The sequence below is a fragment of the Chiloscyllium punctatum genome, chromosome 10 (genome assembly GCF_047496795.1).
Source record: "Chiloscyllium punctatum isolate Juve2018m chromosome 10, sChiPun1.3, whole genome shotgun sequence".
In the NCBI taxonomy this organism is placed as follows: Eukaryota; Metazoa; Chordata; class Chondrichthyes; order Orectolobiformes; family Hemiscylliidae; genus Chiloscyllium; species Chiloscyllium punctatum.
In genome coordinates this window covers 78,577,394-78,601,598 of record NC_092748.1, presented here as the reverse complement: position 1 = coordinate 78,601,598, position 24,205 = coordinate 78,577,394, and the positions used below count along the sequence as shown (strand labels likewise).

The window sequence follows — 24,205 nt, the reverse complement described above, 5'->3', positions numbered from 1 at the left end:
ACAGCCCGTGATAATTGTGGTTGGTTTACTGATGCCAAAAGATGATTACGCAGTTGGCAGAGTGTATTGAACTCATCAAAGTTGTGAAAGCTGCATCCTGTTCAGTTGTTGAAGTGTTAGGGAACTCTTCTGGTTCTTTGTACTCCCCTTCTAGTCAATCTTTCATCTGAAGAAAATAGCCACCTAGCAATCACTGCAATCTAATAAGGACTGTCCTCTGCTTGAGTATTTTTTGATACTTCCTATGTTTATGGCTGGCAATCTACCCTGACTAAAAAGATTCAGACAAGTGACAATGAGCGCAGGACAGATGTAGACCTGTCTGATATAACTGTTTCCCCTTTGCCCATCTTCTGAAGGTTAGTTTTTATTCATTTTGGGAACAAACATCTATTTTCCCAAGCACTGCATTGATAACTTTTTTCAAATTTGTTTTCTTGCATCAGACTCCTGACAAGTGCAAGACAAAATGCTTTGGCTATTTTTCTCCTTTTTAGGAATGTTTGCCTTCTGTACTGCCAACCTTTTGTAGAGCTCAGTCAGGTTGGAAACCATATACGGGTTCAAACATAATGCAATTTTAAAAAAAATCTAATTTGTAACAATCTTTCAAGGTTGCAAGAAAGGAAGATTGGAAATGGGCTGTAGACTGCAAGGGCCTGAGTAGTTCAGGGTAGATTTTTCAGTACCAATAACATTGAAGGGAAAAAAACCACTTGAGGAGTGGAAACTTTTACATACCAACATGCAGAGAGGCAGGAAGGTGAAGTTGGATGTTCAGCAGTTTTGTTAAAGCTGTGTTGATATTGTAAATGTCAAGGCAGGTGTTCTCATCTCTCTTGTGTTTAGCTCTTGATTCAATAGCTTGAATCAAGGCTATGATGCATTCTGAAGAGGAGTGGTTCTGTTGGAATTTGAAATGAACATTGGTCCTCAGGCTGTTGGTGCATCGGTGTTGATTGAAGATTCAGTTAATGAATCCTTGTATCACATGATGATCATGGCATGGCTTTTAAGAAATTACTTTTTCAGAATAGGTTATCTTCTTTGATAGAATAATGTGAATATTACAACTATGTAACTCAATCCAGTTTCCCAAAGGGAGCAGATGATGCACAGGACTTCAGCATCAGAGACAGAATAATCCTGACTTCCCAGAGTCCGAGCACAAATCAGGAATGTGATGAGTTGTTTGGATGAGAGTGCAGATCCAGCAAATGTCAGACAGCTTGACGCACAGAAGAGCAGTCAATCCATTTGATTGGTACTGTATCCATCTTAAATATTTACTCCCTCCACCATCAATGCATGGTAGCAGGAGTATGTATCATTGCCATGGTTTCTTTGACAAACTTTTTTCAAAACCTCATCACCTACTACCCAAATGAGCAAGGACGGCAGGCACAATGGAAAACAACCACCTGATTCCCCAGCAAATAACTACCACTGATCCAAATCCTAGAAGTTCTCCTTCACAGTTCTGTACATGTGGACTGCAGCAGTTGGAAAAAGGTGACGCATTATCCCCTTCTCAAGTGGATCAGGGGATGAGAAATAAATCCTGTTTTAAACTGTTGCTTGTACATTGTAAAACTGTTGAAATAAGAAGCCTCTTGACAGTTATGAGGCTTGCATGCTGACAGGGTACCATGTCAGGTTTTATTAGTTCAGACCAGATTAAATTAGAAATTTTTTAAAAAACAAGTGTCTCCTTAAACTTCAATTGTTGAAATTTTTCAAAACCTAAAAAGAAAGTATATAAAGAATGTATTTTTGTTAAGGTCCGCTTTTCACAAAAAAATTGTCTAGGGTATTGCAGTTTAAGTGGAATAGTCATCTTGGATCAGAGTTGAGGAAAAAATTTGAGATGCAAAATAGGAGCATTCAATGGCCCTGCCTCCAACAATCTTATGAGGTAGAATATTTCCAAAATTGCACAACCCTCAGAGGCAAATATTTCCTTCCAATCTCTATCAGAAAAGGGCCGTCTGTAGTTTTAAACAGTTTCCTATACATCTGGGTTTGCCCACAAGAGGAAATGTTCTTTTCAGGTTCATCTTGACAGAACCAGTCATGGTCTCGTGTGTTTCAATCAAGTTATCCCTCACCCTTCTAAACTCCAGTAAAAGTAAGCCTGTCCTGTCTAACTTATCCTCATAAGAATCTAGCAAGCCTTGTGTAAACCACTTCCAATGTGTTTACATCATCCTTTTAAGTAAGGAGACAAAAACTGCAGTGCATTAAATCTGTGCTGTCACCAATGCCCTGTCTCTGAGCCACTGCATCCTACTTTCATAATCAATGCCTCTCATAATAAAGGGTAGCATTCCATTAGACTTCTAGATTATTTGCTGGATCTGCATACAAACCTTTTGTGATTCATACACCATAACATCTAAATCCCTTTGCACGTCAAAGTTTTGCAGTCAATTTCCACTTATTTAATAGTCTGCTTTTTGTATTCTTCTGGTCAAAGTGAGCAATTTCACATTTTCCAACATTATACACCATCTGCCAATTCTTTGTCTGCTCTCACAACCTATCTATCTGTCTGCACATTCTTTGTGTCTTCACAGCATATTTTCCAACAAATTTTGGTGTTGTCGACACAGGAAGTGTTAGATGAGTTGGAATCCTTGAAAGTGGGTATGTTACCAAGGCTGGATGGATTGCTCCCTTGGATGTTGAAGGCGGGCAGAGAGGAAATAGCAAATGCTCTGAAGATTATTTACCAGACTTCGCTAGAGGACTGTGGTGCCAGAGGGCTTGAGGAATGCAAGTGTGGTTCCATTGTGTAAAAAGAATACAGAGGAAATGTCAAACAATTAGAGGCCAGATAGCCTTACTTTGGTGAGCAAATTGTGGGCGGCACGGTGGTATAGTGGTTAGCACTGCTGCCTCACAGCGCCGGAGATCCGGGTTCAATTCCTGCCTCAGGCGACTGACTGTGTGGAGTTTGCACGTTCTCCCTGTATCTGCGTGGGTTTCCTCCCACAGTCCAAAGATGTGCAGGTCAGGTGAATTGGCCGTGCTAAATTGCCCGTAGTGTTAGGTAAGGGGTAAATGTAGGGGTCTGGGTGGGTTGCGCTTCGGCGGGTCGGTGTGGACTTGTTGGGTCGAAGGGCCTGTTTCCACACTGTAATGTAATGTAATCTAATCTAATCTAAAATCAGTCCTGAGAAATCTGAAACTGTCACATAGTAAGGCATGGACTAGTCAGGGATAGTCAGCATGGCTTTGTTCAGGGAAGGTCATACTTTACAAATTTGATTAAATTATTTGAGGAAGTGACAAGGAGGATCGATAAGGATAGTCAGCATAGCTTTATTAAGGGAAGAATTGCTAACTCAAAACTTGTAAATGTGTTATGCAATGAAGTCGTCTACTAACTTTCTCCACGAATTCTCAAGACTTGACAATCTTAAAATTATCTAATTCTCTTTGTACCATCCATAAATATACTCTAGTCCCCTACTTGAGCTATTCTTTAGAAGTAAAGTTTCCATTCACAGTCTCTTGACTATGGGCAACTAAATCCATATTCTGCATACTTTTCAATACTACTTAGCAAATCTGCTGGTTGCTATCATTTACTTTGGCTATCTTCTCTCAGTAAGCTATAAACCACCTGCACCCAACTCTCAGAAACTGTGTCCTAATTGAAACCAGAGAACTTCTCTAAGCTCCACCCATCTCCAAGATGATGCAAAACAGTGTGTACTGAAGAAACTTAAGTAAGTTTGGCAGCATCTGTGCAGAGAAAAACAAAATTAGTTTCACCCCTTCAAAGGGTCACCGGACTCAATGTTAATTCTGGGTTTTTTTTCTACAGATGATATCAGATCTGCTGAGGTTCTCCAGCACTTCTTGTTTATGTTTCAGATTTTCAACATTCACAGTTCTTTGTTTTATTATCCACAACAACGTAGGCTGCACTGAGCTACTTTCAAATTGATCTTTAAGTTATGCCTTGTTTACAATTTCCTAATTGATCTGAAGAAGAGGATTTATAACATTTTGGGATATTTAATTTTGTAAACTAATTTGGCTCTAATTCATTAGTCAGCATCTCTTTGGATTGCACTTCTATTTCATATTGTAGTGGTTATGTCTCCAGCTCTTTTGCTAAGTCAGCCTATCTGCTGTATTAAAGCTCTATCTCTTCTACCTTGTCCTCCATAAACAAATATGGATGATCTTTTGAACTTACTTTTCTTTAGGTGTTCTAGCAATCTCAAGGCCCAGCATTTTAGCTAGTTGTTACTATCTTAAGACAGGGTGGCACTAAGTTTTTAAGCTTTAATTTAAGACTTAAATATAATATGCACTAACTTGCTTTAGATATATTTATTCATTTTCTACAGCTAAAATTCAGTTCATAAAATTAGGTTACATTTTAAAAACTATCCTTTCTCACACACCATGACCTAGATTTTCACAACAGTGCTTATCTCCTTTGCTATAAACCTGGAAACATTGGATTGTTTTAGAGCTCATCTCGTTGACAAACACCCTTTCCAAAAAGAAATCTGCCACCCATATCTGCACTGGCCTTTATATGACTCTGGACTCATAGAAATGCAGTGGACTCTTAAGTACCTTCTGAAATAACTGAACATATCCTTCAGTATGGAATAATTGGAGAAAGGCTATAAATTGTTGGCCTTGCAGCAATACACTCATGACAGTCAAGTAAAAATCTGTACCATAGTTAGCAAATGTCATTTGGGGAAAAAAAGATTGTGAAAGCATACGAGCCTGATTTATAGAAAAATCTAATCGGTGAATGGCAGTTACATGCCATCATTTGAAGTGATAAATTTTAAATAAGCTGCAATTTTGCCACAACTTCATTCAATGTGATCAGATTAAGGTACATACTTTCTTAAAGTAAGGGAACCCTTAGGAAGCAGCGATCATAATATGGTAGAGTTCAGTCTGCAGTTTGAAAGAGAGAAGGCAAAATCGGATGTAATGGTGTTAGAGTTAAATAAAGGTAATTATGAGGGCATGAGAGAGGAACTGACAAAAATAGACTGGAAGCAGAGGCTAGCGGGGAAGACAGTAGAGCAAAAATGGCAGGAGTTTGTGGGTATAATTGAGGACACTGTACAGAGGTTCATCCTCAAGAAAAGAAAGATTATCCAGGGAGGGATTAGACAGGCATGGCTGACAAAGGAAGTCAGGAAATTTATAAAAGAAAAAGAGAGATCCTATAAAGTGGCCAAGAGCAGTGGGGAATCAGAAGATGGGGAAGGCTACAAAAACAAACCGAGGATGACAAAGAGAGTAATAAGAAAGGAGAGGATCAAATATGAAGGTAGGCTAGCCAGTAATATTAGAAATGATAGTAAAAGTTTATTTCAATACATAAGAAACAAATGACAGGCAAAAGTAGACATTGGGCCACTTCAAACTGATGCTGGAAGCCTAGTGATGGGAGATAAGGAAATAGCAGGAGAACTTAACAAGTACTTTGCGTCAGTTTTCACAGTGGAAGACATGAGTAATATCCCAACAATTAAAGGGAGTCAGGGGGCTGAGTTGAGTATGGTTGCCATTACAAAAGAGATAGTGCTAGAAAAGCTAAAAAGTCTTAAAATTGATAAATCTCCTGGCCCTGATGGGATACATCCTAGAGTTCTGAGGGAGGTGGCTGAGGAAATAGCGGAGGCATTGGTTGAGATCTTTCAAGAGTCACTGGAGTCAGGGAAAGTCCCGGATGATTGGACGATTGCTGTTGTAACCCCCTTGTTCAAGAAAGGATCAAGGCAAAAGATGGAAAATTATAGGCCAATTAGCCTAACCTCGGTTGTTGGTAAAATTCTAGAATCCATCATTAAGGATGAGGTTTCTAAATTCTTGGAAGAGCAGAGTCTGATTACAACAAGTCAACATGGATTTAGTAAGGGGAGGTCATGCCTGACAAACCTGTTGGTATTCTTTGAAGAGGTGACAAGTAGGTTAGACCAGGGAAACCCAGTGGATGTGGTCTATCTAGACTTCCAAAAGGCCTTTGATAAGGTTCCACACGGGAGGCTGCTGAGCAAGGTGAGGGTCCATGGTGTTCGAGGTGAGCTACTAGGATGGATTGAGGATTGGCTGCCTGACAGAAGGCAGAGAGTTGGGATAAAAGGTTCTTTCTTGGAATGGCAGCCAGTGACGAGCGGTGTCCCGCAGGGTTCATTGTTGGGGCCACAGCTATTCGCATTATATATTAATGATCTGGATGAAGGGACTGGGGGCATTCTCGCGAAGTTTGCAGATGATACGAAGTTAGGTGGACAGGCAGCTCGTACTGAGGAAGTGGGGAGGCTACAGAAGGATCTAGACAGTTTGGAAGAGTGGTCCAGGAAATGGCTGATGGAATTCAACGTGAACAAATGCGAGGTCTTGCACTTTGGGAAAAAGAATACAAGCATGGACTACTTTCTAAACGGTGAGAAAATTAGTAAAACCAAAGTACAAAGGGATCTGGGAGTGCTAGTCGAGGATTCTCTAAAGGTCAACATGCAGGTTGAGTCCGTGATTAAGAAAGAGAATGCAATGTTGTCACTTATCTCAAGAGGGTTGGAATATAAAAGCACCGTTGTGCTACTGAGACTTTATAAAGCTCTGGGTAGGCCCCATTTGGAGTACTGTCTCCAGTTTTGGTCCCCACACCTCAGGAAGGACATACTGGCACTGGAACGTGTCCAGCGGAGATTCACACGGATGATCCCTGGAATGGTTGGTCTAACATATGAGGAACGGCTGAGGATCCTGGGATTGTATTCATTGGAGTTTAGAAGATTAAGGGGAGACTTAATAGAGACGTTCAAGATAATACATGGCTTGAAAAGGGTGGACGCTAGGAAATTGTTTCCGTTAGGTGAGGAGACTAGGACCCGTGGGCACAGCCTTAAAATTAGAGGGGGTCAATTCGGAACAGAAATGCGGAGACATTTCTTCAGCCAGAGAGTGGTGGGCCTGTGGAATTCATTGCCACAGAGTGCAGTGGAGGCCGGGACGCTAAGTGTCTTCAAGGCAGAGATTGATAGATTCTTGTTGTCTCAGGGAATTAAGGGCTACGGGGAGAATGCAGGTAAGTGGAGTTGAAATGCCCATCAGCCATGATCGAATGGCGGAGTGGACTCGATGGGCCGAATGGCCTTACTTCCACTCCTATGTTTTATGGTCTTTATTTATGGTACATTCTACCTGAGAACGTGGTCAAGGTGATTAACATAAATACATTAAGAAGGAAACTATATAAGGACATGAAAGGGCATGAACAATAAAAGGATGTATTATCAGTTGAGCTGAAGACAGTAAGAGAATTAATATTGACATGGATCTAATTGGTCAAGTGGTCCATCTCTGTATGAGTGATAATTCAGAGTTTTGGCAATATTTTTGAAATTTTAGTGTGTGTTGAAGTAACTGAAACTTTTCATCAAAATTTGAATCCAGCAATGTGGTGAGTGTCATTCGTCTTTGTGATAAGTAGCACCTTCTGGCGATGCTTTCAGTTAATTTCATGCTCTTTTTATTCAGGTGCTTTTGAAGACACTGCTTTTTCTTCTTTGGCTGACAAGGTCAGTGAAAATACTTTAAGAGGGGTTGCTGACATGAACTTTACTCATATGACACCCATTCAACAGAGAAGTATCCGACCTTTATTGGAGGGCAGGTAGGTTGTGTTTACCATATATTTCATACAAGTTTGAACATTATTTGTGTAATTTTTTAAAAAGTATTTCTTCTTTTGTTCAGTGCTGTTTTGTCAACCTGATCAATGATTTAGGGTGCATTACTTGGATAAGCCATCAGAAGTAGCACAGGATCAACTCCTCTGAACTTGCCTTCTTCACTGCAAATGGAGATGTACAAATTGTTGTTTTTGTACCACTGCCCTTGGGATTTTCAATAACTTATCATGGCATTTTTTTTTTTCATCTCCTGCCCCTTCATAATCATCCACAGACCTATGTTCAGCTCCTGTTTGTATGCTGATAACATCCACCTTTTAATTTTTCACAATTCTTAGCTGCTATTCTATCTCTTTATCAGGCTGTATGTCCAGTGCCTTGTCTTTGAATTTTAATTTTGCATATCTAAATGTCTAGGCAAAATTTGAAGTTGTCATATTTGATTTCTGCTGCAATCTCAATACCAGAGCTGGCACCTTTATCCTCATGTTGACGTTTGTGAGCAATGTTAGGTCAAGTATCTAAGAAAGGATATGTTGGTCTTGGAGGGAGTCCAGAGGAGGTTCATAAGCATGATCTCAGGGATGAAAGCCTTTCATAAGAAGGGTTTATTGGCCGAAACGTCAATCCTCCTGCTTCTTGGATGCTGCCTGACCTGCTGTGCTTTTCCAGCAACACATTTTTCAGCTCTGATCTCCAGCATCTGCAGTCCTCACTTTCTCCTGAGAAACCTATTGGTCATGATTGAATGGCAGAGCAGACTCAGTGGACCAAACGACATAATTCTGCTCCTACATCTTATGATCTCAGGTTGAATTAGTCTGTATGCAACCTCAGCAACCTGTTTGATTCCAAGTGGAGTTTCTAACCTCAGTTTTTGAGGTAGTGAAAATTATCTACTTTCCTTTCTTTGTATTGTCCTTCTTGCCATTGCTTTGTCACTGCTACTGACACTCATCCATGCTTTTGTCACACCAGCCTTATGTTCTTATGGCCTGCCTCCTAACCTCCATACCTGTTGGCTTCAATTATCTAAACTATACTATATACCCCATCCCACAAAAAGACTTGCTTGCACATTTCCGATATACTCAATGAGGGATATTGGTATCCTGTCCAACTTTGTATCAAATTTAATGAATTTGTATCTTTTAATTTTTAAGTCTCTTCAGTTGTACACTTCATATTTCTGAATTCCCTACAGCCCGTAAAACCTCAAGTTATTTGTGCTTCCCCTCCCCCCACCATTTTACTCTAATCATTGGTGATAATCATCTTGCCGTAATACTTTTTTAAGAGTCTTTTAAAAACCCACCCCTGTAAGCATTTACTCTTAAATGTCCTTATTGTCGTCTTTGGTTTAGTGTGCCATCTTTGAGAATGCTTCTCTGAAACATTCTGGGACAATTTGTGCATTAAACATAGAAATGGTTGGTGTGGCAAAAGAATTGAGAGAGCTATTTCTTTTAAAACACATATTTAAAGTTTTTTGTATCCTTTTTCTGAAATTGCTATTTTTGATCGTTAGTATTTGATTCCAGAATCATTTAAGGTTCTTTACTCAGAGTAGTAAGCGTGTGGAATGCCCTGCCTGCAACAGTAGTAAGGGCATTTAAATGGTCATTGGATAAACATGTGGACAATAATGGAATACTGTAGGTTAGATGGGCTTCAGATTGGTTTCACGGATCGGCACAACAATTGAAGGCTGAAGGGCCTGTACTCTACTGTTGTGTTCTAAGGACAGTGTGTAAGACCTGTTTTTCCAGACATGATCTATTTATCCAATAGGAGTAATAAAATTCTGATGGAAGATGAAATTCAAAGCTATGAAATTAAAACCTAACTGTTTATTTTAGGGATATTTTGGCTGCTGCCAAGACAGGCAGTGGGAAGACATTGGCATTTCTCATTCCTGCCATTGAACTGATCTACAAACTTAAGTTCATGCCCAGAAACGGTAAGCAAATAGCTCAGGTTTGCTTGATTGAAGTTGAATAGTGGTCCACTCATTGACCATAATTCATAATTTTAATGATTTATGTAGAACTTGTTTGATTTGTTATGTTTGGAGCAGCATCTAATGCATTTTGATAGCAAATAATGTTTTTAATTTTTAAAAAAAATGATGCAAGAGTTAAACAAGTCTGATAGCATTTGTGGATAGCGAAACAAAGTAAGCATTTCTGGTGTTCTTTCATCAGAGCTGATTCTGCTAAACGTGTAAATTGCCAATCTTTCTGTTATTTGAGATTTACAGCAACGGTATTTTGTTTTACTAATACTCCATTATAACCGTATGTCTTCAGTCGTTGGAATTGTTTCTGAAAGAAAATCTGAATATCAAACATGTGTAGTTGGTTTACCTTAATTTCAAGCCTTATAAATGTTTTCGCTTTGAAAAATCTAGTAAAATCTAAACAGTAAAAGTCTCCTAATTTAGCCTGTTTTTGAGCCCTCTTTCCCCTCAGCCCCAATTACACTTCAATTCTTTACTATTACAGTCATCCAGTTTTTGAAGTAGAAATAGTTTAGAGGTATTCATAAAGCTACACTGTGGTTGTGGTCTGTAATTGAAAATAATCTTGTTTCCTCAGGAACTGGTATCCTCGTTCTTGCGCCAACTCGAGAATTAGCCATGCAGACATTTGGTGTTCTGAAAGAGCTAATGGCATACCATGTTCATACTTATGGCTTACTCATGGGAGGCAGCAACAGAACAGCAGAAGCACAAAAATTGGCAAATGGAATGAACATCTTAATTGCAACTCCTGGCAGACTTCTGGATCATTTGCAGGTAATAAGCATTTATCATGTGAAAGTCTCATAAATGTATATAAAAAAGAACTTCCATATGGATAGTATCCTTCACAACTTCAGGAAATTGCAACACATTTTGCAATCTATTATATACTTTTCAGAATGGCATATATTATGCAACAGCATAGATAAGCAAATTGTTTTGGTGATGTTGATTGAGGGATAAATATTGGTCATGCCTTTCGGAGAGCTCCCCTAAATCCCCATTTAATACTGCCAGGAAATCTTGTATGCTCAACTAAGTGAGAGAGAGGCCCACAATTTTAACATTTGAGCTAAAAAGAAATTACCACCACCAGTGCCGCATTTCTTAGATACAGCACTAACATGAGAGCTTAAGATTCTGATCAACACTGTAGATTGGGGCTTAAGCTCAAACTACTGTATCAGACAAGTGTATTACCACTGATTGAGGCTGGCACTTCAAAATGATGATTCCTTTCTTGTAAACCTTGAATGCACAATTTGTTTTTGTAAATAAGTTTTCTTCCTCATGAACTGAGCCAGTACAAAAGACACAGTAGTTGTAAGCAACAGATTTACAGCTTTAAAACTAGTTGCCCTTGTTGAATCCTTTAATCAGTTAGGAGGTAGACTGTTGATTAAAATACTTTGCTACTTTCCTCATAAATTCTGTGTCTTATACCTTCCTATCATACCACTCCTAAGAAAGGAGTGAAGTTCCAAATGCTTGCAATCTCAAATAAACCTTTTGGACTATAACCTGGTGTCTGATTTTTTTAATTATGTAGAACCATCCTGTCAATTAATTTTTGTATAAAAATTGTTGAATATAGCTAGCTTCTATAAAGAAATTTCATTCAGCACATGTTCTTTGTCAAAGATAGTTTAGGCTATAAGCCCTTCTTCAGGAATGGGCTTATTCCTGAAGAAGGGCTTATGCCCGAAACATCGATTCTCCTGTTTCTTGGATGCTGCCTGACCTGCTGCGCTTTTCCAGCTACACATTTTCAGCTGTGATCTCCAGCATCTGCAGTCCTCACCTTCTCCTCGATAGTTTAGGCTATAACTACTTTGCTAAGCAATAAAAACCAGGATGATGATAGATCTATCTTAACTGCTTTCTTTTAAGATTTAGTATCTTGACTTTTTCATGTGGCGTGGGAATTGATTTCCAGGTCAGCATTTATTGTACATTCTTGGTTGCCTTGGAAAGTAATAATGAACAGCCCTGAATTGTTACGGGTTTTTTTGGTATAGATATACCCACTGTGCTGTTGAGGAAGGCAGTTCCAGGATTTTTGACCAAGCAACAGTGAAAGAACAACCGTCTGGTTACAAATCCGAATGGTGTGTGGCTTGCGTATTGTGATGTTGCCATGCAGATGCTGCCCTTGTTCTTCGTGTTTGCAAAATCCAAATTATAACTGTTCATCTGACTGTGTAAACAACACTTGCTAAACAATTGAGTGTGCAAGTAGCTACACTAATATTCAATTTGTGATTATCAGTCAAGCTTACTAGAAGCAATGTAGGGACTGAAGTACTATGTTCAAACATTGTACTTTACTTTTCTTTGAATTGCCCTGTAATGTGTGATATGTTATAATTTAGGATACAAGTACTTGTAGGATCATCTTCTAATCCTATAGGTCTACTTTATACCTTAAAGCACATTTGCTCCTCCTGTGTTATGGACTTGCTATGTTAGGATTCAAATGTCAAAAGGAATAAGCTGATTTGAGAATATACACAGCACTTAGAGCTATGTTAAAATGTCACTGTATCTCCCTTTTACAGTGCTGCTATCAGGAGGGATCCTCATTCTTGGAACTTAGATGTCTATGCTTGACTTCAAATACAAATTAATCTACTCCTCATTACACAATTCTCATGTTGTGGTAGGCAACACCTTCAGCTCCTCTTCGCATTGTCTTTATGCCTTTCAAATTTCAGTTTTGCATTATAATCCTTCCTGGTAATTACTTTACTTGGCTCTGATTCCTCTGTGTTGTAGACTTGGAAATTTACAATGTAAATGTTTCAAAATTCACATTAATTCCTTTCTTCAGAATATATCTTCTTGGCTTCACACCATCCATAATGGATTTACAATTTTAATTTTTGAAACTTTCAAAAAGAATGGAGGTGGTATTCAGATAATTGAGATTTTAAAATCTTCCATTTGCGATATTATTTGGATGGTTCATTTTGTTAATCTCCTCTTGGCAGAACACGCCAGGATTTATGTACAAGAACCTGCAATGTCTGATAATAGATGAAGCGGACCGTATCCTCGAAGTGGGATTTGAAGAAGAGTTGAAACAGATAATTAGACTTCTGCCGAGTGAGTTAATTCAGTCATTTTATTTGTACTTTTGAAGGCAATATAGTCGTGTTATATTAAAATAGTAATAGTTATTATCACCATAGTAACTTGTTTCCAAAATTCCAGAAATGCAATATTAAATATTTTCTATTTCAAATTAATTTTAACCATTCTAGTCAAGATAAGTTAAGACTTTGTCCATGACTACTTTTGGAATTTTGGATGCACTAAGTTCATGTAGCCTCAGATCATTGCAACATTGATCTACCATTGCATTCAAATCTAGCATAATCATTATGGAAACCACTAGCTTGTTTTAAGTAAGTTTACATTAACATTTGGATTTTTAAATACTCAGGAAATGTACTGTTTATGAATTGTAAACCTGTGTGTTTTCCCTTTTTGAACATACTGTATTAATTAGCATACTTAGCACATTGTGGTAAGCATTTGCAGTTTAATGGTGAGGTTTTTCTTGCGTTAATACAATCTTTAGTTTGGGAATAATTTTTGGGGAATTCGACTCTAAACTGTTAGTTCTATCTTATCAAACAGATTCTGAAGAAGGTTCACTTGATCCGAAACATTAACTCTGATTTCTGTCCACAGATGCTGCCAGACCTGCTGAATTTTTCTAGCAATTTCTCGCTTTATTTCTGTTTCATCAAACCTTGTCTGAATATTCAGTATATTTTCTATTTCATTAATTGTCTTATTTCTATGCTTGATGTGGAATGTGAGCAAAGTGTAACAATCTGAAAATATTCACCCAAGTTTGTCCTTATTTTTGCCTGACATCCCAACTTCTATTTTCCAGCATAAGTCCTAAAAGAAACAAGATTGCATCTGCATTTCCATCTCTAGCCCAGCTTGCAGATTTTCAATTTCCTATTTTTAAGATTTACTTTTATTTGCCTACATGGTCTAAAAATATCTACAAATTAGAGGCTATACACACTTAGAAAGCAAGCTGTCACTGAGGTCAAACGTTATTTACAAAGGGGAAAAAAATGGAGTGACACAGGTGCATTAGTGCAGGAAGGTTTTCCCTAATCGTTCCACATCAAATACTTTTGGATGTTTAACAGTTTATGGTACACTTCATAAGTTGTTTGTTTGGTTCTGACTTTCATTATTTTTCAACTTGGAATGAGAATGTGGAAAGGGTACGAGCAGGTAGGGACAGAGTTAAGTTGAGTTTTGTGAAACTATGTTCAGCTGAGCATGACTCAGATCAGATAAGTATTTGCAGTTAACAATGGCGTGCTGGAGCAAGGGTAATGGGTTAATAAGATGGAAAAACATTCATTATGTAGAGTCATTTAATAATATTGGAAGAATTCAGTATGTAAGGTCAGTTAACAAGGTGAAAAGTATTCATCATGTGAAACCAGTTAAAGTTAAGAATATTCATTGTGTAATAGCAGATGGCTTAATCTTTACTGTTGATGCCCGCTGATTGTAATTGAACATAGAATACAGCGCAGTACAGGCCTTTTGGCCCTCGATGTTGTGCCGATCCAAGCCCACCTAGCCTACACTAGCCCACTATCCTCCATATGCCTATCCAATGCCCGCTTAAATGCCCATAAAGAGGGAGAATCCACCACTGCTACTGGCAGGGCATTCCATGAACTCACGACTCGCTGAGTAAAGAATCTACCCCTAACATCTGTCCTATACCTACCACCCCTTAATTTAAAGCTATGCCCCCTCGTAATAGCTGACTCCATACGTGGAAAAAGGTTCTCATGGTCAACCCTATCTAACCCCCTAATCATCTTGTACACCTCTATCAAGTCACCCCTAAACCTTCTTTTCTCCAATGAAAACAGCCCCAAGTGCCTCAGCCTTTCCTGAGGCACTTAGGTCACCATTTCAATATATACATGTTGCCTTGTCTAGATGGTGCTCCCTGTAAATGACTATATAATTCAATAAGAAACTGCAATCACAGAAGACCAAGAACCTGTGTCCCTGTGCACATGGGCGGTTGTTCTATCTCCCTCCAGGGCCCAGAATAAAGGTGGAGTTAAAAGCATACTGTCTGAGCATTTTGCTTCGACTGAAGGGTAAAGGGGATGACAGGAACATTTATAGTTTAATACAAGGCGATATATTCTAGTTTGTTGACTGATTGTAAAATACCTTTTTTGCCAATTTAGCAATTCAGGAGATAAAAATAAATTAAGTGGAGGTCTTTGAAAAAAAATGAATTAATCCTTAATAGCTTGTATATAACCTTTACAGAGCGACGACAAACAATGCTTTTCTCTGCAACACAAACTCGTAGAGTGGAAGATTTAGCTAAAATCTCACTGAAGAAAGAACCTTTGTATGTTGGTGTTGATGATGACAAAGAAACTGCTACTGTAGAAGGCCTTGAGCAAGTAAGATGAATACTTAATCTTCAGGGGTTTTTTTTGCTTGCATTTTTGTCTTGTTACTGATCAAGCCAACGCACAGTAAAATTTGTCAGAGTTTACTATGAATAATTTTAATATATCAATCAGTTCAATATGCAGTGTTTTCAAAGACTCATTGGTGAATTATCAAAATAGTTCAAAATGGAGAGCAATTTTATCATGAGAAATATTCTAGCCCATGATCCACATTGCCATATAACATTAGTTTGTGGTATTATGAAAAGACGCAGACTTGCTGTTCAAGAAGCTGTTCGTACTGGATGCTGATCTCATTGCACCTGACTTATTAGCAAATAGAAATTAGTAAAGAAAAAGCAGCAACTAGCACTTTCCCTGGCAAGTGCAGTCAATGTAACAAATTCAACCTGTGCTTACATAGATATTGGATTAGAACCACAAAATCATAAGTAGGAACAGGCTTGTGGGTCATTCCGTTTATTGAGCCAGCTCTGCCATTCAATAAGATTATGGGTGATCTGATTGTAACCCTAACTACATGTACCCTTGATCATTAATAACGAGTCTAACTCTATCTTGAATATCTTCACTGACCCAGCTTCCACTTTTTGTGAGATAGAGAATTCCCAAAGACCAGCAACCCTCGAGAAAAACATTTCACCTTACCTCTGCTTTGAATTTGAGTTGACTCATTTTTAAACTAGTACTAGACTCTCCCACATTTGAAAACTGTATGAACGTAAGTGGTATTCAGAGTCCTGTTTTTTTGCAGATAGAAAGAACTACAAACTACACCTGTTTCAACTCACCAAAATAAGCAAGTTGTTCTATGGGTTATTTCTCGGGAGAAAGTCTTTACAAACCGAATCAACTTGCCTGATTTAGTATTTAGACCGTGCTCTGTAGTTGACTGTCAGTCTAACTGGTGCATTCACCATGGCAACATCTCTACCAATCAGAGTCTGCTTGCTAAACAATCATTCTTCTCTCCGACAATGTAAATGTTGTTTTCCCTTTATGTTGGTGTCCTTGCCAATTCTCCTGATGAGTATAAAACTATTAAGGCCCATTAATTAACCTGGCTTGCAAACATTTGTTGCTTCTCGTCTCTCGCGGATTTTAGCTAGTCTTATGAAATACCACGTTACTTTCCCAATTATGACCAACTTCACTGCTAATGTGTCTGCTGAGCGACTAAAGTGGCTTAGCCAAGCCCAACAGTACCATCAGGTTTAATGGGGAATTGCAGCTTTTCATAAGATCTATGTGCCCTCAATTATTGCCATTCTGGAAGTTCAAAAATATACCCCAGCAAGTTAAAAGAATGTTATTTCTAAGTATTGATTTGGAGATGCCAGTGTTGGACAGGGGTGTAGAAAGTTAAAAATAACACCACACAACACCAGGTTATAGTCCCAACAGCACTAATTGGAAGCACTAGCTTTCAGAGCACTGCTCCTTCAGTTGATGGTGTTTAACTTCATGGTGTATTCAAGAATGCTGTTTATTCAACCTTTTAAAAAATTTAACGTTCTACAGCACTTTTCTATTACTTTGAAGTGTTTTAGATTATAATATCACAATGTGCATTTGCCATGTTTATAATAAGATAATTCTGCCCTTTTGCAGCATTGTGTGTTTTAAACGGAAAAGGGGGAGTAATTGAATGATGAATGCAACTTGTGAAGTTGATTTGCTACAGATATTTCAATCAATACAATGCTAGTTCCCTGTTTCATTATTGAATCATAGAAAAGTTAATGGCATAGTAGGAAAGCATTAGACCCATTGTATTCATGTGGGGGGGGGGGGAAAAGAGTATCCAAACTTCTCCACTGACAGAAATAGGTCATATAGATCCTGACAATCTATTCTATCATGGCCCTTCATACATTATTATACCCCAATTGAATCTCCCCTCTGTTTCAAAGGAAGGCAATCCAGCTTATCCTAGTCTTTCTTGTGGATAAAACTTTCCATTCCAGGTGACATCCTTGCAGCTTGCCTTTCTACCCTCGATGGTCAGGCCACATCTTTCCTGATATGCAGTGACCAGAAATGTGAAGGGTACCCTAGCTCCATTCTAACTAATGTTCTATACATTTTAAGCTTAACCTTCCTCAAATGCATTGTGTCATATTTCCTCGGATTGTGTTGTAGGCCTAACCATCTTCAACTGCTTTATCAACTATCTTGCCTCTATCATAAAGTCAGAGCGGAGTTTTGCTGATATTTGCACAATGCATGTGTGATGGAATATTCTACACCGGAAGCAGTTACAACAACTAACTCACAACAGTCTGCTTGATTGGCACCCCGTCACCACCTTCAACATTCACTGTCTTCACCACAGCTGCTCAGTGGCAGCAGTGTGCACCATAGACAAATGCACTATAGTAACTCACCAAGATTTTCTCTTAAAGCTCCCTCCATGACTTCTGCACTTAAAAAGACAGGGGCAGCAGTTTCATGGGAATATCACCTCCCGAGTATCCCTCCAAACCACTCATCATCCTAACTTAGAACTTTTCCACAGTGAAAGAACAGTGATAAAAAAAATTCGGTCAAAATACTGGGACCCCCATTCCTTTCAGCGTTAGTTGTCCCTGCACCCCAAGATTTGCAAGGTTAAACAAAACGACTCATCAAAACTACCTTTGTGGTAATTAGGGATGGACAATACAGAGGAACCTCAGTTATCCGGCATTTGAGTATCTGAATTTCGGATTATAGACAATAGGTGCAGGAGTAGGCCATTCTGCCCTTCGAGCCTGCACCACCATTCATTATGATCATGGCTGATCATCCTCAGTCAGTATCCCGTTCCTGCCTTATCTCCATAACCCTTGATTCCACTATCCTTGAGAGCTCTATCCAACTCTTTCTTAAACGAATCCAGAAACTGGGCCTCTGCTGCCTTCTGGGTGAAGAAGTTTCTCTTCATCTCTGTCCTAAATGGCCTACCCCTTATTTTTAAGCTGTGTCCTCTGGTTCGGGACTCACTCTTCAGCGGAAACATGTTTCCTGCCTCCAGAGTGTCCAATCCTTTAATAATCTTATAAGTCGCAATCAGATCCCCTCTCAGTCTTCTAAACTCAAGGGTATACAAGCCCAGTTGCTCCAATCTTTCAACATAAGATAGTCCCGCCATTCCAAGAATTGGCCTCGTGAACCTGCGTTGCACTCCCTCAATAGCCAGAATGTCTTTCCTCAAATTGGAGACCAGAACGGCACACAATATTCCAGATGCGGTCTCACCAGGGCCCTGTAGAGCTGCAGAAGAACCTCTTTTGCTTCCATACTCAATCCGTCTTGTTATGAAGGCCAGCATGCTATTAGCTTTCTTCACTGCCTGCTGTACCTGTATGCTTGCCTTTATTGACTGGTGTACAAGAACACCCAGATCTCTTTGTACTTCCCCTTTACCTAACTTGACTCCATTTAGGTAGTAATCTGCTTTCCTGTTCTTGCCACCAAAGTGGATAAACATACATTTATCCGCATTAAACTGCATCTGCCATTCATCTGTCCACTCACCTAACCTGTCCAGGTCACCCTGTAATCTCCTAACATCCTCATCACATTTCACCCTACCCACCCAGCTTTGTATCATCAGCAAATTTGCTAATGTTACTATTAATACCATCTTCTATATCATTAATATATGTTGTAAAAAGCTGCGGTCCCAGCACTGATCCCTACGGTACCACCTGTCATTCCGAAAGGGAGCTGTTTATCACTACACTTTGTTTCCTGTCAGCCAAGCAATTTTCAATCCAAGTCAGTACTTTGCCCCCAATACCATGCGCCTAATTCTGCTCACTAACCCCCTATGTGGGACTTTCAGAAAGCCTTTGATAAAGTCCAAGTACACTACATCCACTGGATCTCCCTTGTCCATCTTCAGAGTTACATCCTCAAAAAATTCCAGAAGATTAGTCACTCACCAAGGTTTATCCAGACAAGATCACAAGTCCCCACTGCTTGGCTAAAGTGTGTTATCCAGCATTCGATTATCAGAACAAAATACTCCCCGCCTGTGTCATTCAGATAATCACGGTTCTTCTATAAGTGCCTACATCCTTTAAATGAATAAAAATAAAATATTCTCAGATTGAGTTCCAAACATCACTTTTCTCCCTACTGGACCAATCCACTGGCCTTCTGTAGTCTGCATTTCCTCACTGTCAACTACATGACCAATTTTCATACCTTTCCTAAACATATACATGCCACCTACATTTACTTCTAAACTACTGCTGAATACTATAAACAGCTGGAAATTCCATATTGAGCCTTTGTGTCAGTAAGCCAATTTTAAATGCTCTTTGATCCATTAACTTTTAATTTTCCGACATAAGACCATAAGACATAGGAGCGGAAGTAAGGCCATTTGGCCCATCGAGTCCACTCCACCATTCAATTATGGCTGATGGGCATTTCAACTCCACTTACCCGCATTCTCCCCGTAGCCCTTAATTCCTTGTGACATCAAGAATTTTATCAATTTCTGCCTTGAAGACATTTAGCGTCCCAGCCTCCACTGAGGCAATGAATTCCAAAGTCCCACCACACTCTGGCTGAAAAAATGTCTCCGCATTTCTGTTCTGAATTTACCCCCTCTAATTCTAAGGCTGTGTCCACAGGTCCTAGTCTCCTCGCCTAACGGAAACAATTTCCTAGCGTTCACCCTCTCCAAGCCACGTATTATCTTGTAAGTTTCTATTAGATCTCCCCTTAATCTTCTAAACTCCAATGAATACAATCCCAGGATCCTCAGCCGTTCCTCATATGTTAGACCTACCATTCCAGAGATCATCCGTGTGAATCTCCGCTGGACACGTTCCAGTGCCAGTATGTCCTTCCTGAGGTGTGGGGACCAAAACTGTCTAGATCCTTCTGCAGCCTCCCCACTTCCTCAGGACTACCTGCCTGTCCACCTAACTTCGTATCATCTGCAAACTTCACTAGAATGCCCCCAGTCCCTTCATCCAGATCATTAATATATAATGTGAACAGCTGTGGCCCCAACACTGAACCCTGCGGAACACCGCTTGTCACCAGCTGCCATTCCAAGAAAGAACCTTTTATCCCAACTCTCTGCCTTCTGTCAGACAGCCAATCCTCAATCCATACCAGTAGCTCACCTCAAACACCATGGGCCATCACCTTGCTCAGCAGCCTCCCATGTGGCACCTTATCAAAGACCTTTTATAAGTCTAGGTAGACCACATCCACTGGGTTTCCCCGGTCTAATCTACTTGTCACGTCTTCAAAGTAAGAGGGCACGACCTCCCCTTACTTAAATCCATGTTGGCTTGTTCTAATCCGACCCTGCTCTTCCAAGAATTTAGAAACCTCATCCTTAATGATGGATTCTAGAATTTTACCAACAACCGAGGTTAGGCTAATTAGCCTATAATTTTCCATCTTTTGTCTTGATCCTTTCTTGAACAAGGAGGTTACAACAGCAATCATCCGGGACTTTCCCTGACTCCAGTGACTTTTGAACGATCTCAACCAATGCCTCCACTATTTCCTCAGCCACCTCCCTCAGAACTCTAGGATGTAGCCCATCGGGGCCAGGAGATTTATCAATTTTAAGACCTTTTGGCTTTTCTAGCACTTTCTCTTTTGTAATGGCAACCATACTCAACTCAGCCCCCTGACTCCCTTTAATTGTTGGGATATTACTCATGTCTTCCACTGCAAAATACTTATTAAGTTCTCCTGCTATTTCCTTATCTCCCATCAATTCCAGCATCAGTTTGAAGTGGCCCAATGTCTACTTTTGCCTGTCATTTGTTTCTTATGTATTGAAAGAAACTTTTACTATCATTTCTAATATTACTGGCTAGCCGACCTTCATATTTGATCCTCTCCTTCCTTATTTCTCTCTTTGTTATCCTCTGTTTGTTTTTGTAGCCTTCCCAATCTTCTGATTTCCCAATGCTCTTGGCTACTTTATAGGATCTCTTTTTCTTTGATAGATTTCCTGACTTCCTTTGTCAGCCATGCCTGTCTAATCCCTCCCTGGATAATCTTTCTTTTCTTGGGGATGAACTTCTGTACAATGTCCTCAATTATACCCACAAACTCCTGCCATTTTTGCTCTACTGTCTTCCCCGCTAGGCTCTGCTTCCAGTCTTTTTTCATCAGTTCCCCTCTCATGCCCTCATAATTACCTTTATTTAACTATAACACCATTACATCCGATTTTGCCTTCTCTCTTTCAAACTGCAGACTGAACTCTACCATATTATGATCGCTGCTTCCTAAGTGTCCCCTTACTTTAAGATCTTTTATAAAGTCTGGTTCATTACATAGCACTAGGTCCACAATAGCCTGCTCCCTTGTGGGCTCCATGACAAGCTGTTCCAAAAAGCCATCCTGTAAGCATTCCATGAATTCCCTTTCTTTGGATCCACTGGCAACATTATTTATCCAGTCCACCTGTATATTGAAGTCTCCCATGATCACCGTGACCTTGCCTTTCTGACATGCCTTTTCTATTTCCCAGTACACGTTGCGCCCCTGGTCCTGACCACTGTTAGGAGGTCTGTACATAACTCCCACTATGGGTTTTTTGCCTTTGTGGTTCCTCAATTCCACCCACACAGACTCTACATCATCTGACAAATGCGGTGTTGTTTTGTCAAAAAAACATTTCTAAAATTTGTGTTGATTGTATGTAGCTCTACTTGTCACTACGTTCAAACGTTGAGTTTAGTCAGCCACAGCCTTCCCAAATTAACAAATCTAGGTTGATTGTTCTTAATGAATACTTTTCCAAATGTTCCATATGGTGGAATATTTTTGAATAAATAACCATTGCTTTCTGGTTTTACTGATGGAATGACTTTCATCTTCAAATAGCTAGCTGCAGCAAGAGTTTATCCATAGTAATGACTATGCATAGTAAGTACAAGAATAATACTATGGCTGTTTGAACGTTGAACATAGAACAGAATTAAAAATCACAAAACACCATGTTATAGTTCAACAGCTTTATTTGGAAGTACAAGCTTTCGGAGCACTGCTCCTTCATCTGGTAGATAGTGGAGTAGGATCATAGGACACCGAATTTATAGCAAAAGATCATAGTGTCATACAACAAATATGCTATATGGAATAAACCTAGATTGCTGTTAAGTCTTTCATCTTTTAGAATGGGTTGTAGGTTTATATTCATTAATATGTAAATCCTGGAACATATTAATGAATTGAAGGTTTGTTCAATATACCACACCAGTTGTATGATCTTTTGCTATAAATTCACCTATGATCTTTTGCTATAAAGTCCGTGTCCTATGGTCCTGCTCAACATGCTACCTGACGAAGGAGCAGTGCTCCGAAAGCTTGTACTTCCAAATAAACCTGTTGGACCATAATCTGGTGTTTGTATGATTTTTAACTTTTGTCCACCCTTGTCCAACACCAGTACCTTCACAACATAACATAGAACACACAGTACAGGCCCTTCAGACCTTGATGTTGTGCCATCCTTTTATCCTACTCTTAAGATCAATCTAACCCACATACCCTTGGTTTTAATTTCATCCATGTGCCTATTGAAGAATCGCTTAAATGTCGCTAATGTATCTGACTCTACCACCACCAGTAGCAGTGCATTCCATGCACCCACCATACTCTGTGTAAAGAAACTACCTCTGACATCTCCCCTAAACCTTCCTCCAGTCACCTTAGAATTATGCCCCCTCGTGATAACCATTTCTGCCCTGGGAAAAAGTCTCTGGCTCTTCACTCTATCTGTGCTTCTCTTCATTTTGCGCACCTCTGTCAAGTCGCCTCTCACCCTTCTTCACTTCAGTGATAAATTTCTCTCAACCAATTTCTTAGTTCTCTCAACCTTTCTTTGTAAGATATGCCCTCCAGTCCAGATAGCATGCTGGTAACTCTTCTCTGGCCCCTATCTAAAGCTTCCACAGCTTTCCTATAATGAGGCGACCAGAACTGAACACAATTTTCCATGTGTGGTTTAACCAGGGATCTATAGAGCTGCAGCATAACTTTGCAGCTCTTAAACTCAGTCCTCCTGCTAATGAAAGCCAGCACACCATTCGCCATCTTAACAACCCTATCAACTTGGGTGGCAACTTTGAGGGAATTTGTGGACATGGACCCCAAGATCCCTCTGTTCCTCCGCACTGTCAAGAATCCTACCTTTAACCCTGTTATCTGCATTCAAATTTGACCTTCCAAAATGAATCACCTCGCACTTTATTTCCAGATTGAACTGCATCTGCCACTTATCAGCCCACTTCTGTGTCCTATCAATGTCCCATTGCAACCTATAACAACCCTCCACACCATTCACCACTGCACCAACCTTCATGTCATTGGCAAACTTAATAATCCACCCTTCCACCACCTCATCCAAGTAATTAATAAAAATCACAAAGAGCAGAGGTCCCAGAACCGATCCCTGCGGAACACCAATGGCCACTGAGCTCCAGGCTGAATACTTTCTGTCAACCACCACCCTCTGTCTTCTGTGGCCAGCCAATTCTGTTTCCAGACAACCAGGTTTCCCTGTAACCCATGCTTCCTTACTTGCTGAATGAGCCTATCTTGGACGACCTTATCAAGCACCTTGCTAAAATCCATGTACATCACTTCGATATATTTTTGCATTAATTTATTTTTTCAATCCTCATCAGTGCTTGAAGTTAACGTATATATGTTGATAAGAACAATGCCCACCTCTTCTCATTATTATTTCAATTATAAGCTTGTGAGAAGATTGAATTAGGGATTTCAAGAGCAGAATACTGGGTCTTTTAAATATTGTAACTAGATCATAATTAATAATTTTCTCCAAAAATTTGTTTCAAGTTTGCTTATGTGTTGAGTCAGTTACAACTGATCAGAGTTATTAGTGTTTTTAAAAGTGGAATTTTTAAAAGTATGGTGCATTGTCCACAGAACACACAAACCTGCAAGCCTGCACTGTGGAACAAATATTTTCCTGTGTTTTAGTTGTAAATGCATGTGCAATT

The 24,205-nt window shown here is 39.5% G+C and overlaps 1 protein-coding gene across 1 annotated transcript in view; it reads left to right on the top strand.

Moving 5' to 3' along the window:
- Positions 1 to 24,205, top strand: part of ddx18 (DEAD (Asp-Glu-Ala-Asp) box polypeptide 18) — a 42,973-nt gene that overhangs the window by 7,389 nt on the left and 11,379 nt on the right. The window contains exons 4-8 of the mRNA XM_072579620.1: positions 7,537 to 7,672; positions 9,551 to 9,651; positions 10,289 to 10,488; positions 12,705 to 12,819; positions 15,052 to 15,191. Coding sequence (XP_072435721.1) covers positions 7,537 to 7,672; positions 9,551 to 9,651; positions 10,289 to 10,488; positions 12,705 to 12,819; positions 15,052 to 15,191 — 692 coding nt within the window. The remainder of the gene's footprint in view (positions 1 to 7,536; positions 7,673 to 9,550; positions 9,652 to 10,288; positions 10,489 to 12,704; positions 12,820 to 15,051; positions 15,192 to 24,205) is intronic.